At 26.4% G+C, this 14,824-nt stretch overlaps 1 protein-coding gene across 9 annotated transcripts in view; it reads left to right on the forward strand.

Moving 5' to 3' along the window:
* The window catches only part of LOC107445775 (rho GTPase-activating protein 45), a 233,965-nt gene that overhangs the window by 200,860 nt on the left and 18,281 nt on the right, over nucleotides 1-14,824 (forward strand). For all 9 annotated transcript variants that reach the window (XM_087163600.1, XM_087163599.1, XM_087163598.1 and 6 more), the window contains 10 exons: nucleotides 842-982; nucleotides 2,449-2,513; nucleotides 2,597-2,707; nucleotides 3,880-3,960; nucleotides 6,909-7,151; nucleotides 9,096-9,212; nucleotides 10,620-10,762; nucleotides 10,873-10,970; nucleotides 11,947-12,144; nucleotides 14,044-14,180. In XM_087163600.1, the coding sequence (XP_087019726.1) occupies nucleotides 842-982; nucleotides 2,449-2,513; nucleotides 2,597-2,707; nucleotides 3,880-3,960; nucleotides 6,909-7,151; nucleotides 9,096-9,212; nucleotides 10,620-10,762; nucleotides 10,873-10,970; nucleotides 11,947-12,144; nucleotides 14,044-14,180 (1,334 nt within the window). The remainder of the gene's footprint in view (nucleotides 1-841; nucleotides 983-2,448; nucleotides 2,514-2,596; nucleotides 2,708-3,879; nucleotides 3,961-6,908; nucleotides 7,152-9,095; nucleotides 9,213-10,619; nucleotides 10,763-10,872; nucleotides 10,971-11,946; nucleotides 12,145-14,043; nucleotides 14,181-14,824) is intronic.

A 14,824-nucleotide genomic window follows, 5' to 3' on the forward strand; every position in this document is an offset into this window, starting at 1 on the left:
AAATTTTCCTGATAAACCTGGAAATGTCTAGAATTTTTTTTTCTGAAACTGAGTGGGAACCCTGTTGAAACTTTAAATATTTTTAAAAATTTGACTGATTCTGAATAAAATTACACATATTTTTAAAAATTTTAATGTTTAACTGATTATGAATAAAACTACATATTTCTATTATGCTGTAGTGTTAAGATACCTACATTATCTTCTGTTTACGGTTTTAAATACTTTCCGTAGAATTTTCATTTTAGATTAATTAAAAGTGCTATTAACTGTCAATCTCCTCTTAATCCTTTTTGTGGTAGTGTGGTATTTTAAATTTTAAAGTCGATTTGATGATTTATGATGTGTAACGATAATTTTAAAGTTTGACTGATTCTTAAATTAAATTGTTTTTAAGAAACAATTTTATTTTGTTAATAATTTATGTTTTGTAATTTATGTTAAATTAAATTTATTTTTCTGATGGAATATCGCTGCGTATAGCAAAAATGTGGTCTGAAGTTTTGTTCACATTTTCGTAAAAAAAAAGTATGAATTTTATCGTAGTTGTTTAACGCAAGAAATTCTCATTTTAAACTCTTCTTCTTCTCCTCTATTTCCTTTACTTTCAGTGTTAGTTATGAAAAATTAGAGCCTGAAACCAAAGCTGAATTGTTAATAAATCAATGCTTATTAAGGAAAATGTTTCTTATCACTCAATCTGCAACCCAACTTGCTTTAGTAACTAACAAATTATGCAAAAATGTTATTAACTTATATTTTTGTGTCATAAGGATATTATTGTAAATTTGTGTCATATTTATCATTAATAAACTCGTGTACTTATATTGTATTGTTAAAGTTTCTACTCTCCCACCTGAAGAAATTGATGCCCGCTTAGCTAGATTAAATGATGGAGTTGATCTGGCATTAAGAAGAGCTAAAGTATGGTCAAAGTATGCTAAAGATGTGATGACTTACATTGAAAAGCGCTGCTGTGCAGGTATTTATTGTGGTTGCTGTACAATAATTACATAGATTATATGAAATTGTAATACATTGTATTATTATTGTATTATTAAAATTTTTTTTATTTAATACCATAACTATTAATGTGTGTATTTTAATTATCATTACATTGCATTATTTTCAATTATTGCTTAGACTATTAATGTTTACATAATATTATTGAGTTTGCATTGAATAAAAGTTGGTAAAGATGCTTAAGAGAAGAAGAAAAAAATTGTAAGTTAAAATTTACATTTCCTTCCTTTCTTTGGAAATAGTTTTATTTTAGTTATCATTTCTCCAGAACTATAATTCATAGAACTAAAGTTCTGATTATTTAGGAAAATTAAGAAACTACAGAACAGTAATTTGTGGAAACTAAAAGCCTAGAAATAGGATGGGAAATTATGTTTTAAAAGTGTATTGCCTTTTTAAACCAGGTTTTTATTGTTTGCCATATATCATGTTAATTTTTCTTTTATCACATTGTATTTTTTAATAATTACTTGGATCTAGAATAATAGATGAGAAAAAATTTTATTCTCCTTTTTATTGCATTTATTATTAAATTTAAAAATGGGATGGGGAAAAAATATTTGATGAAAAAATCATAAAATAAATTAATAAATAATATCAAATAATATTTTAGGGGCATAAGTAAAAGTATATTTCGTGTCTTAAATAAAACCTAGGTTGTTGTTCTGAAATAAAAGTATCTAAAACAATTGTCAATAAACTTAACATTTTTAATCTTTTCATACTTCCTTGATATTTTAATGAGAGAAGACTTAAAATCTTTCATTAGTGATTTTTAACTATTCTATCCTAAATAAATAAATAAACTTCTATGATATAATAATATTAAACAAGAAACATTTATGTAAATGTTACATTTTGAGATTCATGATTGATTCATGTATGTGCACCAATATAAAGTGTTATGTTCTAACAGTTACGATTGGTTATTAAAATGTTTATTTTTATTTTACATGTGTTTTTTTTCTTCTTTTTTTTTAAATAAAATATGGCGCTTTTATTAGTAAGCCTGGTTTTTTTTCTTTTTTTTTTAAGAAAATCCTTTTTTAGACATTTTTAAAAAAAATGAATTCTCATTTTATTCTCTGTCATGGTAATACATTTGTTTTTTAAGTAAATTAGTATTTTTTTAAAAGATAACCAACATATCAGTTTTTGTGGGTATTTTAATCTATGTTATTACTTTTAAATATGGCTATAAACTTATCCTGCCTGACATGCTTGGGACATGTGAAAATTCTGAAGTAAATATTTAATAGAAAATACTGATTGTAAATATCAATTAGCTCTAATTACAATATGTTTATTATGAAAAACGTTTGGCTTTTTCCCATGAGAATTTTTTCATTTCATTTTTGTGTTTGTTTTATTTTTTAAAAGCTCAATTGTAAGAATATCTAATGAAAAAATTCTTATATATTGCAGAAGCTGAACATGCCAAAAACCTAGTCAAATTAGCGCAAACTATGAGGCCAATACTAAAAGAAGAGGTATAACATACTAATTTCAAATCCATCAAATTAATTTTTGCTTATGTTTTTTAAAGATTTAAATATCGTTGTTCTTTTTCTAGAGTTTCTTACCCTTTCAATCCATTTATTATATGGCACTAGACCAGGATTATGATAATGGGCAAACAAGTTTAAAAACCTGTGCTGTACTTCAAGGACACAAATTTATTGAGGTTTGTATTGCTTAACACTTTTAAAATATTTAATACTTTTTGTACATATCCTGAATTCTTTGCACATAAATTGTTAATTTGCCTATTATTTTCTAAGTCATTATACAACGTTTGTTATGTTTTCAACTTTAAAATTTTTAAAGAAATATAGTATAGAGCACTTTATTATTTCATTAGATTTATAATTTGTTTATTTAATAAGACTATTTGTATTGTTCTAAAATTTTTTAGATGTGTTTAATCATTATATTAGATTATGAACATTTTGTTGCACTAATTTTTTACTTGTGTATCAAATTTTTGTTAACTATGTGAATAAAATTTGATTATATTATTCATTACGTTTATTAAAACTTCCACTTCTCGTTATTAGTACTTTGCAAATAAAAAGAAAGAATGCATATAAGTAGAATATTAGATACAAATTAATTGTATATTAGCTCAATATACCAACACAAAAAAAATATCTATTTTTAAATTGACTAATTGATAATGTTTTTCTGAATGTATTATTAAAAAAAAATTCTCTTAGAGTCTGGATTTTTTCTATATTGTAATTAAGTATGTGTTTGATAATAGTTAATAGAATTTATCTTTATTTTTAATGCTAAAATATTTAATACTGATTTAAGAAATATTTTGACTTTCAAACTATGTAAAGTTTTTGAGACAGACTTTTGAAGCTTTGTATGCAGCTTTTTCTATAATGTTTTACTTTCTCTTATATCCAAGAGTTTAATACATTTAAAACACTCAATCCGGAAATAGTCATGTTTAGTACAATATTGCTCTATAGTGTTTTTTAAATTTTGTTAAGGCCTGTTTCTAAAAAAATTTCAAAAACTGATTTATGGAGTATATTATCCTTATCCAAACTTTTCTAAACTATACCTTTCCTGCATAAAAAATTTTGAAACTTTAAAAAAAGTTAGTACTTTACATATAAATAGAAAGAATGCATGTATGTAGAATATCAGATACAAATTAACTGAAGGTAAAAAATAAATTGTGTTAAATCCTTTATTGTCTAATTCTAAGCTAAATTTATTTTTTGTTTAATTGCTTCACTAGGATTCATGATAAAGGTAATATTGATATTTCATGCTTCTCTATTATTTGTAAATAAAATTATTTATGCTTCATTACATGTTTTGTTTTCCCTCCATTTTTAGCCTCTTACAGCAAGAAGAAATGAACATGAGAGGTACCGCAAACAAATAAAAGAAACTTGGCATAGAGAATTAAAACGAACAGTAAGTTTTATTTATATTAAAGGACTAGGTGTGATATGATAAGACACATTTTCAGATTATTCAGGAAAGAATTTTTGGTATAAAATACCACTGTTTCATTATGAACAATTAGAAGTTTGCATGTTTTTCCCTGACATCTAATAACAGTGTGTTTTATTTATATTTAAGGGTTAAATATGATGCAATAAACCACATTTTCCAATTATTCAGGAAAGCATTATTGGTGTAATACACAACTGTTTGATTGTGAGCATAAATATATTTCCATGTATATCGTAATTATCTATTAAAAATTTAAAAAAAACTAGAAAGTGCCTATATAAGAATTAGTTTGATATATAAATATCAACTCTAGAAAAACGTGGTTATCATTTTATTGCCTTGTCCATCTTGTGAGGAAATTTTAACGTGCATCTTCATTTGAATTTAAGTAATAAAACCTAATGACTTTTATTACTTAAATCATATTTATTCTAAAAATTCACATTTATTTTTTATAAAAAGAAGAAGGATGATCAATTGTAGTATATGTTACTGGAGTTTTGCAGCAAAAAAAAAAACTATTAATAACACGTGTTGAACTCAATATTCAAGCTAGAAAATCTTTTTTAAAACTAAACATTTATTATCTTAAATTTGTTTTGTAAAAAGGATCTTAAACTGAATGGGTTTCTGAACTTGAACATTCACATTTAAAATTAAATGTTCGAATTTGTCTTTCTTTTAGAAGTTAGTTGCTTGAATTGTGTCTAAAAATTTACTACAAACTGAAATACTTATGCTATTCATAATTACTGTTGAACAAAAGATGTTTTTTTCTTGAAACAGTTTTATAGTTCAAAATCTTACATTTTTACTGGTCTTATTCAGATATTTGTTTCTCAAAATGAAAAAATATATACATATATTTAATTTATTAGGTTGTAAAAATTTAAATCTTATCCATTTTGTAAAAAAATGTAATAATTTTTTAAAAACACAACATTCTGTGTGGTATTACAATATCTCATCTGTTATTTTAGATACTAGGAGGCTTCGCCCCCTGCTCGCTGGCGCTCACCAACCCCCAGAACTGCTTTCGCAGTTCATTTCGGATTGCTTCGCAATCCAATGCTCGCTTTGCTCGCTCATTGGATACGTTCTTAACGTCTAGTTTATGTATACTTTTTTGAATACGAAACTTCCGAAAACTTTTCACTGTAGAAAATTCTAAACCTGTACATTTCAATATTAATTTGAAATTGCAAACAGTTCACATATTTTTCTTAATCACACTATTCTAAATTTCAGTTGTTGAGAAAAAGTAATTGTTGTAAGTTTTGTTTTTAAGTCTTTCCCACCAGAGCGCTAAAGCCATGTGCTGTAAAACAATATGAAATAGTAGTCTGCCACTGAACGCCGGATGTAAAGCATCGGCTTTGATGAAGATAATTTTGTATTTTTAATTCTCTGAAGGGCGCCACCTTAATAATATGGAATTTGTAAAATAAATGTATATATTTTTGATTGTTGATGAAGCCCATCATTTTGTGTTTTCATAAGTGTTAAGAATCAGAACAACTATAAGTTTTTTTATTTTATCACAAAAAAAAATGTATAAAAAACAAAGAAAAGAGTAAGAAAATGAGTATAGTCATAGAAAAAGTTAAAATTATAATATAGTATTTGTCAGTTAAAATAAAATTTTTTGTTTAAGTCATTGCTAACAATTCAATTTTTTCCGAGGCAATTCTTAACCTCTAAATATTATTTTTTTTATGTACACATTTCTAAATCTCAATATTCAACCACAAAACAACTTAAAGTCCTCAAATTTAGCATGAAGTTGTAAAATGTAATGAAAGAGGGTCATAGCAATAATGAAAGTAAAAGTAAAGTTAGTACTGTAAAATTAAAACAATATTTTTAATCAATGAGCCAAGTTCTTCAAAAAGCAGTTGTAGAAGTAGGTTGTTTATTTAAAACTTTTTATAGAATTTCTTTAAGAACACAATTGTTAATTTGGGCATTTGGCAATACAACACTTTTAGAATTGAAGGATTTGTTACGTCAAGCGCTCAGGTATCATAATTTTGATCTAGTTGCGCTTCTATGTCATTTTGATTTATGTTGCTAAGTTAACTTTCAAAAAATTCTATGGCTGGCAACAGCATTTTTATTTTTTAAGTTGTTTATTTTCATTTCTTTTAGAATTCGTTGTTTTTTTAGCGATATGTTTTTTAACCTAACAGAATTCTTCGCCGACTGTTTTCTCTATGAATGAAAAAAATAAAGTAAATATTTAACTGTTGTGAAAAGAATCTTATTTAGTTGTACAAAGTATTTCAGCCAAAATTTGGGAGCCACGTAAGAGAATTATATATATTAGATCAGAAACACATCATTAAAAGGCAGAATGCTTTGGTGTTTTCAAAACAAAGCAAACATTGCCACCGGTGGAAAAGAAATACAGCCAAAATTTGGGAGCCACGTAAGAGAATTATATATAATAGATGTTCTGTAAAAATTTTATACAAAATATTCTTTCTGCATCAAAAAATGTGAGTGTTTTGAATGGCTACTATCATTATTGTTATTAATTTCTTGTAAAAAAAATTAAAACCTTCTGTCTCAAATTATTATTAAAAATGAGACATATTTAAAAAAATTTATTTTTTTTGTGATGCACTTTAATCAATTGTTTTGTTTTTATTAAATATACCAGTTCAGGCTGCAAAATTTAATTTTTGTGCATTTTTTAATCTGTTTTTGCTTCGACAAAAAGAGTAAGTTTTTATCATATTAGCTTCTGACAAGACAAGTATTTTAAAGTGCTTTAAAAAAACTGAAAGCCTATTTTATTATAAATTATTTACACTTGAAATCTTGTCAAATTTGAATACATTTTATAAGATAATATTTCATTTAATGTCTCTTATTTACTAAGATGTTTATTTTTCTGTTTATAGCAAGAATCAATTGTAAATTTACGAAAAGCAAAGGCCTTGTATTTCCAACGACAACAAGAATATGAAAAAGCAAAAGATTCTGCTGTACGAGCAGAGATTAATGAAGGAGTTGAAGCTAGCAAAGTAGACAAGAAACGTAGGGTTGAAGATGATGCTTTACAAAAGGCAATGGAAGCTGAAACTACTTACAAATCTTGTATACTTGATGCTAATGAAAGACAGCTCTCTTTGGAAAAAATTAAAGTATGTTCATTTTATTCAAGATATAGAAAAGTTTGCCAAAAGAATATATATTTCTTTTTTTTTTTATCTGAGTTTTTCATATCATTCTCCCAGGTATAAAAACTAGAAGCAGGGTATGTGATTTTTCCTCTAATATTTCGCAGAATTTGGCATATCTCAAGACTATTAGTTTGCAGACTTCTGCGAATTAAAAACTCAGGGCTGATTGTGCTCCGGAAAAAATCCGGATTTCCGGATTTTTCGTTAACAGTGATCTGGAAGTTTCCAGAGATCGAAGGTCCAGACGTTTCGAAAAATCATTGATCACAGAAGTTTCCGGAAATCAAATTTGCAAAGGTGGAACTTAAAAACGCAGTTTATTTTATTTGTTTGTAAGGGTGAGCCAGAGAGATACTTTATAAGCTTATATTCATGATTAATATTAATTTTTTATCAGTAAATAGTTGTTAAACTCAAGAAAGAAAGACATATTTGTAAATTTTAATTACTTCTCCAGGTATAGGTATGTGTAAATGGTATAGGTATGTGTAAAATTTTAAATATATTTCAAGTAAACTAAGAAATATTGAGAAAAAGGAAAAAAAAAACTTGTTTAAATTTTTTTCAATTTAAACTGTTTTTTTTCTTTCTTTTTTTTAACTCAAGAAATTTTCCGGAATTTTGACTTGGGCTCACAATCACCCCTGAAAACTTATAATCCAACAAAATTTCAAAACTTTTGCTAAGTCCTGTTAATGAGACATTTACATAAACGTGATTCTTTTGCTAATTTATTCTTTTTTGTTTGGTGGATTTTCGCCTTTTGAATATTTGGTACTGTGCTGGACTCTGCCAATATTGAGATTCTTATTCGCGCAATTTTAATATCAAAGATCAATTTTCGTATTAACCTGATTTAAAAGTTATGCATTGCGATTCGTATTCAGACGATTTAGAAATCGTACAATAGGAATTATTCCTGTGCTTGATTTTTAAAATTGACCTATTAACTATTTATTCTGTTCTCCTTATTCTTATTAAAAGCTAAGTACAATCAGTGTTTTGCATGAAAGGAAGTAGACATTCTGATGTACATGCACTTGCTAATAATGCATCGTAAATGCTTTTGAAATCAACATCTTTATGTTAATTATGCACTACATTTACTCCATCACAATGCTTAATACTTCTTTATTAATAATACCTAATGCATCATTTGATAATCATTCAAGAAATTTCCAATGATTCAAATATCCATGAAATTAATAATTTTAAAAAATTTCTATCTATTTCTAAAGGATGTTTAAATATGTAAAATAATTTTAGCAATTTTTGGGTTTCATCTTATTCTATGACATTGGAGGAGTAACTAGTCACATTCTTGTCAAGTCTAGTCTAGTCTTGAAACAATTCTTGTTAAAAAAAAAAAATAGCTGATTTTTGTTAGAAAAAAACTAACTTAATATAATTTAGTAACTTATAGTCATTGCAAATTATCTATATATTTGTTATTTTCTGTAAACAGGTAGATTTAATTCATTATAATAATTGTTTTGAACAAGACCTAACTTTTTTTCCTGTATTTAATAAGAATTTAGTATTTTTGGAAACATTGAACATATTACAACGAACAATTTTCATCAAACTTCATACATATTTCAGAGTTCTCTTCAATTTATTTTTGTTTATAATATTTGTTCAAAAAAAAAAGTATTGCCTGAATGTAAAGAAATTAAACTTCATCTGGTCTAATACAATATTGCTGTTGCAATATTTGTGTTTTGTATATACATTAATAAGCTATGAATATTTATTATTTATAGTGATATATATTTATATACAATATATTTTAAATATTTGATTTATTAAATTTTTTATGAATTTATATTATTAAAGGTAATTGATGAAAATTTCTTATTTTCAAAACTGTTTACTTTATATTAAAAATTCTATAAAATTTTCCAGTGTGAAGTACTGCAGCAAGTTCGAGAATTAATATACCAATGTGACCAAACTATGAAAGCGGTAACTGTTGGATATTTTCAACTACAGTCAACTTTATCAGCTCATGCTCCTGTTCAGGTAAGGCTTTTTTTTAATGCATTTAAATTTTTTTTAATGTAATTTTTACCTTCAATTTTTATATTTCTTCTTTGGATAATATTTAACTTTGAATGTCCAATCACAAAACTACACTTCTTTTAGTCTTGTTATATTTTTCACAGCAATAGCGTTAATATTTTTCAAAAAAAGAATATTCTTTGATTTGAAATCCAATATTGTTTATTTTTAAACTTAATAATTGTGTTGTATTGCCAGTTAATAAATTTGACTGAGAGTAATCAGAGAACAAACTATTTAAATATAGGAGCTGCAAGATTTTCTTGTGATGACTGTTTTATAAAAGTACGGTCAACAAATGTACAGCCTGAAAAAACTTTTTAAAAATTTAACAAATATTTACAAGCGAAATATTAATTTCGTATTGAACAAATGAAATATTAATTGCCACATTATATGCTCTGACATAAATGTAACTTGAATTAACTCATATTTTTCAAATTATTAAAAAATTAAATTCTTGATTTGATTAAGTGATTTCTTGGTTTTTATGTTAAATACATAAGATTAACTAGGTTAACCTTGTGTATTTTTTTCAAGGTTAATGAAATAGAACTAAGTAACAATTTGAACCAATTCATTTTTTTAATTTTTTTTTAAATTATTATTATTAAGACATGATCTTTGTAGAATATCGTTGATATTCTGGTTGAATTCCATTTCAAAAAGTGTTTTTTATTACTGTTATTATCAATGACCTATTAAATGTGTAAGCTGTAGAACTCTTTAATTGATTTTAGAGATTTTTAGGCTGTTATGTTTTAAGCAAGATCTTAATTTGTAGGCTGTTAGATGTATAAAAAAAAATATCATAAAATTCAAAATTTTGTATTTTATTCTCATCCGCTTACAATGTGACAATTAATACTTTTTATTTTATTTTATTTTTACTCAAACCTCCTTGTAAAAAGTATTAAATTTGTTTGTGATATATTTATTTAGATGAATTTCAACAATTTCACTTTGTTTGTGTTTGGAAATTTTTATAGAATATTTCCTTAATAATTACTTCTTAACAAGCTTGTCTTTCTTTATAAAAGTAGTTAATTAAACTAAATTAAAGTAACCAAGATATTCATTTTATATTTACACATATATGTATATATTTCTTATTCTAGTTTCTAACCCTGTATGAATTAGTCGTTTGTATGTCGTAATAGTCATTAATAATTTGTTGTATTGGGAAGTTTTGATAAAATATTGGCTTGTTATTAATGATTCTTTACTAGTAAACTTGTCTTTCTTTGTAAAAATATTTAATTAAACTAACTTAAAATTACCAAGATAGCCATTTTATATTTTATAAAAAAATATTAATAATTCAGTTGCTTGATATGGACTTTTAAATATATTGTATCTTAACTCTAGTTCCAAACCCTGTGTGAAAGTAGTCGTTTGTATGAACCTGGAACTCAATATATGGAATTTGTTAAAAGACTTCCACAACCCACTGGACCAGTATCTAATGGAACTTCTCCCTTTACATTTGAATCTTATTCATCTGAAAATAGGTAATTATTAAGATTTGATTTATTTTTAACAATATTTCTATTGCACTCCTTGTTTTTTTAATTGATATGAATAGAAGCCCTGTCAAATTTTTCATGTATTGAATTTCTAGGCTAGAAAAAACTAGGCGATCAAATGGTTCAAACGAGAGTAACGAAGATATTCTCAACCACAATCTTTTGGAACCTAGACTGTCGACTGATAGTCGAGGTAAATGTTGTTTATTAATTTGCAGTTTTTTATTTTAAGTAACGATTCGTTTAAACTTTTTGTACTTTCTTGAGAAGATAACTGCGCTGCAGTGGCACAGTTGGTAAGGGAGTGGCTCACTCCATTGGTAGAGAACCAAGAGTAGCAAGTTCCATCCTGGCGCCCGACTAACCAACTGATGTATATATGTAGAAAGGTAATCATTAAATCTGCCATGGCTGTAAGTCCTTTTGTTAGTTGTAGTGAGAGGGATACCAGCTCAGGCACTGCCCACTTAGTTTGGTTGTGGTCAAAAATATTTAACATCTTGCCATGACAGTTACAAATTAGGTTCCTGAAAAACTGGGTTAGATGCTACACTGTGGTTGAATAGTGTGCGAGAAAGATAACTACATAAATTGTATCAGTGATAACAATGTTTGAAAATTTTTTTGCATTCAATCATATTGAGTCACAATGGCTGAGAGGATAGTGTTTGGTTTGCCTTCCAAAGAGGTGACCCTAGTTTGAATCCCAGCAATGAATGGTTGATACGAATTCTGCTCCCTGCTCACATGAACCACAGTGTTGACATAAAATATCCTCAGGGATAGACGAATCATGAGATAGAATCTCCTTGCCATCAGGCTAACCGTGGGAGCTCCAGTTAATTTTCCTCTCCATGTAATGCAAATGCAGGTTAGTTCCATCAAGAAGTCCTCCACAAAAGCTAGTTTGTCCAAATGCTTAATCCAAAAGTTCCCTTGTCTTATGGGTCTCCAAAAATTGCAATTCTTTGGAGGTGAACATTAAAAGCCCTAAAATTGGAGTTGGATTGGAAGTCCAATGCCAGTTACAAGTTAAGATTATAAAATATTCTATCCTGTTGATGAATAATTTTAACTTTAAGTAGGTTTTATAAAACAGAAATTAGACTAATACATTTCAGTAAGAATTATTTCTGTCATAATCAAACATGCATAATTTTTCATTCTAGAAAAAATCAGAACTGTACAACCTATAAAAGCTTGGGGAGCATCAACTCAAGCCACCATGGGAAGTGACTCGGACAGCATGAGCAGCTGTCCGAGCAACAAATCCCAAGACACTAGTCCAGCTGCTAGTCCACACATAACTGCCAGAAAAATAGTACACGTATCTTCTGGAGATGAACTAGAAACTGATCATGACAATGGTATTTATAATACTTTTTCAATTAAATTAAAAGTTACATGTTGTAACATAAAGTGCTTAACTATTATGGGTTTCAATTTGGTTGCAGGAAAAAGTTTAAAATGATTTTAGTCATGTTTACTTACCGTTTCACGAAACAGATATGTTAAATATTAAAGAAAGTAACAAATTGTTTTTTTTTTTTTTTAAATATGTCTGCAAATACTTGAAGTATGTGTTTTAACCATAGAGATGTAATATCCCCCAATGCCCTGATTCAAGGGAAATATTTAGCTATCATGGGACATAGTCTTTTTAAAAATTGTTTAAAGGTGCTTATTTTTGATTTTTAAAAACCATTGGGTTTTTTTTTAAAAGTGCTTAATGTTCTCTTTTCAAAAATGTGGGATTTTCTCTTTACCATGTCAATTTTTGCCACATATTATGCAAAAGCATGATTTTCTCATTGTTCTATTCAGTGTTTTCACAATTCATTCAACCGCAATCTATTTCTATATACCATTCTGTCCATAGCGTATGAAAGCGCCAATAGTTTTTCATGTTGGATGAAACACTTCCGAGTCCATCTCTACTGGTCTGGGTTCGCTGAGATTCTTGCACTCTCATGTGCAACTCTGCTGCATTTTGCAAGATATTCTCAATTTCAGGCTCCATTTTCCACCCTCTGAAGTCAAACTGAAAAATCTTTCAATCTTTTTATGGTGGCTAATATGATCAAGAAAAAGAGTTATTAATCAGAAACTATTTATTTTATCATGATCATGTGGAGTCTTTGAAAATTATTTTACATTTTGTTAATGTATATAGTGCTTAAAAACTAATTAAAAGGTGCTTATTTTTATTTATTATTTTTTTTTAAGATTTGGCTGTGCATTTTGGTTATGGTGTTGCAATTTAATCAATGAATATCTTTTATGCATATTACCCTACAAAATTATGATTTAAAAATATGAAAATCTATGCAGTAAGTACCTAAGCAGTAATCAATAAATCCGCATCTATTATTGGTAATACTAAATTGTTATGAATTGAATGCAAAATATAAGTTTCATAGTTTTGCTTAGTAATAATGTGTCAAAATGTGATAAGTTAAATGCATTATCAGAAAGATATCTGAATTAGGTTATAAAAATCCTGTGGAATTGACAAAATGCCTAAAATTTGATTTATAAAACCACTTAGCTTTGCTGTTGCATAGAATGATTGCATAATTCCTGTCACAAATCTCATTATGTTATCTTAAAATGAAATCTTTCAAATATGTATACTTAGAGAGCCATACATATACATATTGTGTTATATTTTTAAAGGCTAAAACAATTATAAATTGCATTGCATTGCGATAACATTTCAAAAATTCAACTGTCAATAGCTGAAATTAACAAAAATGTTACATTGTTTTGCATTTTTGTAAAAATCTAAAATGTATTATTGATTATTTGAATTTGCTGAAATATGGGTAAATGATTTAAATTTTATGGCTCAAAAAACAAAATTTTTACATATAGATTGTGTCCGAGTTAATATGGAATATTTTTAAGTTCAAAAATTTCCAAGACTTACGGTTAAACTTTTCTATGCATCCCTAATCAGTATGAAATAGTTTTATTTAAAATACCTCATCAATCAAAAATTTCTAGTAATTTTTGTTTCACTGTTATAATTTGACAATTAGTTTTTTAGTGTTAGAATTTAAGTTTATTATTGGATCATACTTTGTTCTACTGCTGATTATAAGGCCTAAAATAAACATTGTCAGTTAATTAGTTAAATTAAATAAATTTAAATTTGGTTCTAATGATTTTGTATTCAATAATTTTCTTTTTAAATTCAAGATTAAAAACAATTTAATTGTTCTTGAAATTATTTTATTGCTGATTTATTTTTTTATATTTTGTAGTGGATACTTTTGGACAAGCTAGAAGGCCATGTATGTCAAAAGCTGCAGAAACACATACATTTAGAAGATTAAAAACACCTTCCAGATGTAGAGAATGTGATTCCTATGTTTATTTTCATGGTTTTGAATGTTTTGAGGCAAGTTTTGATTTCCATTCAATAAAATACATTCAAATTGAGAGTTTGTTATGAAATGCAAGTATATTGAGATTCTGACTACTAAAACTTTTCATTTCTTCAGTTTTTTAATTATGACTATGAAAACAGAAAAGAAAGGTTTGGAAAACTACATAAACTTCTAATGTTTCGGTTGTAAATGACTACATTATTTTATTATTATTACTTTTTTAGCAATTAGGGGGGAATCCATATTTTTTCACATTTAAACAAACTTATTTGTTTGTTTAAATGTGAGAAAATATGGTTTGTTCAAATATATACAGGGTGCTTAGTGTTTTTAAAAAGTGCTTATTTTTCATTTATGTTTTTTAAAAGTGCTTTTTTTATTCAGGGTTTGTAAAAAGTGCTTAATTTTTTAACTTTTAAAATTGATTTTTTTTCTTTTGCCTTGTCAATTGTCATTCTAATTTACAAAAAATGCTTGATTTTCACAATTTTTTCAACAATATTTATCAGAAACTCATTATTTTATTATGATTATGTAAAGTTTTTGAAAATGTTTTTGAATTTTATTGATTTTATTATTATAAATTAGAAACTTTAAACAATAGAAAAAAATAATTTTTGTTACTGCACAGATCCTAATTATCATTTTTTTTTTC

The sequence above is a fragment of the Parasteatoda tepidariorum genome, chromosome 5 (assembly GCF_982258835.1).
Source record: "Parasteatoda tepidariorum strain Cologne lab strain chromosome 5, Ptep-v5.0, whole genome shotgun sequence".
NCBI classification, from domain to species: Eukaryota; Metazoa; Arthropoda; class Arachnida; order Araneae; family Theridiidae; genus Parasteatoda; species Parasteatoda tepidariorum.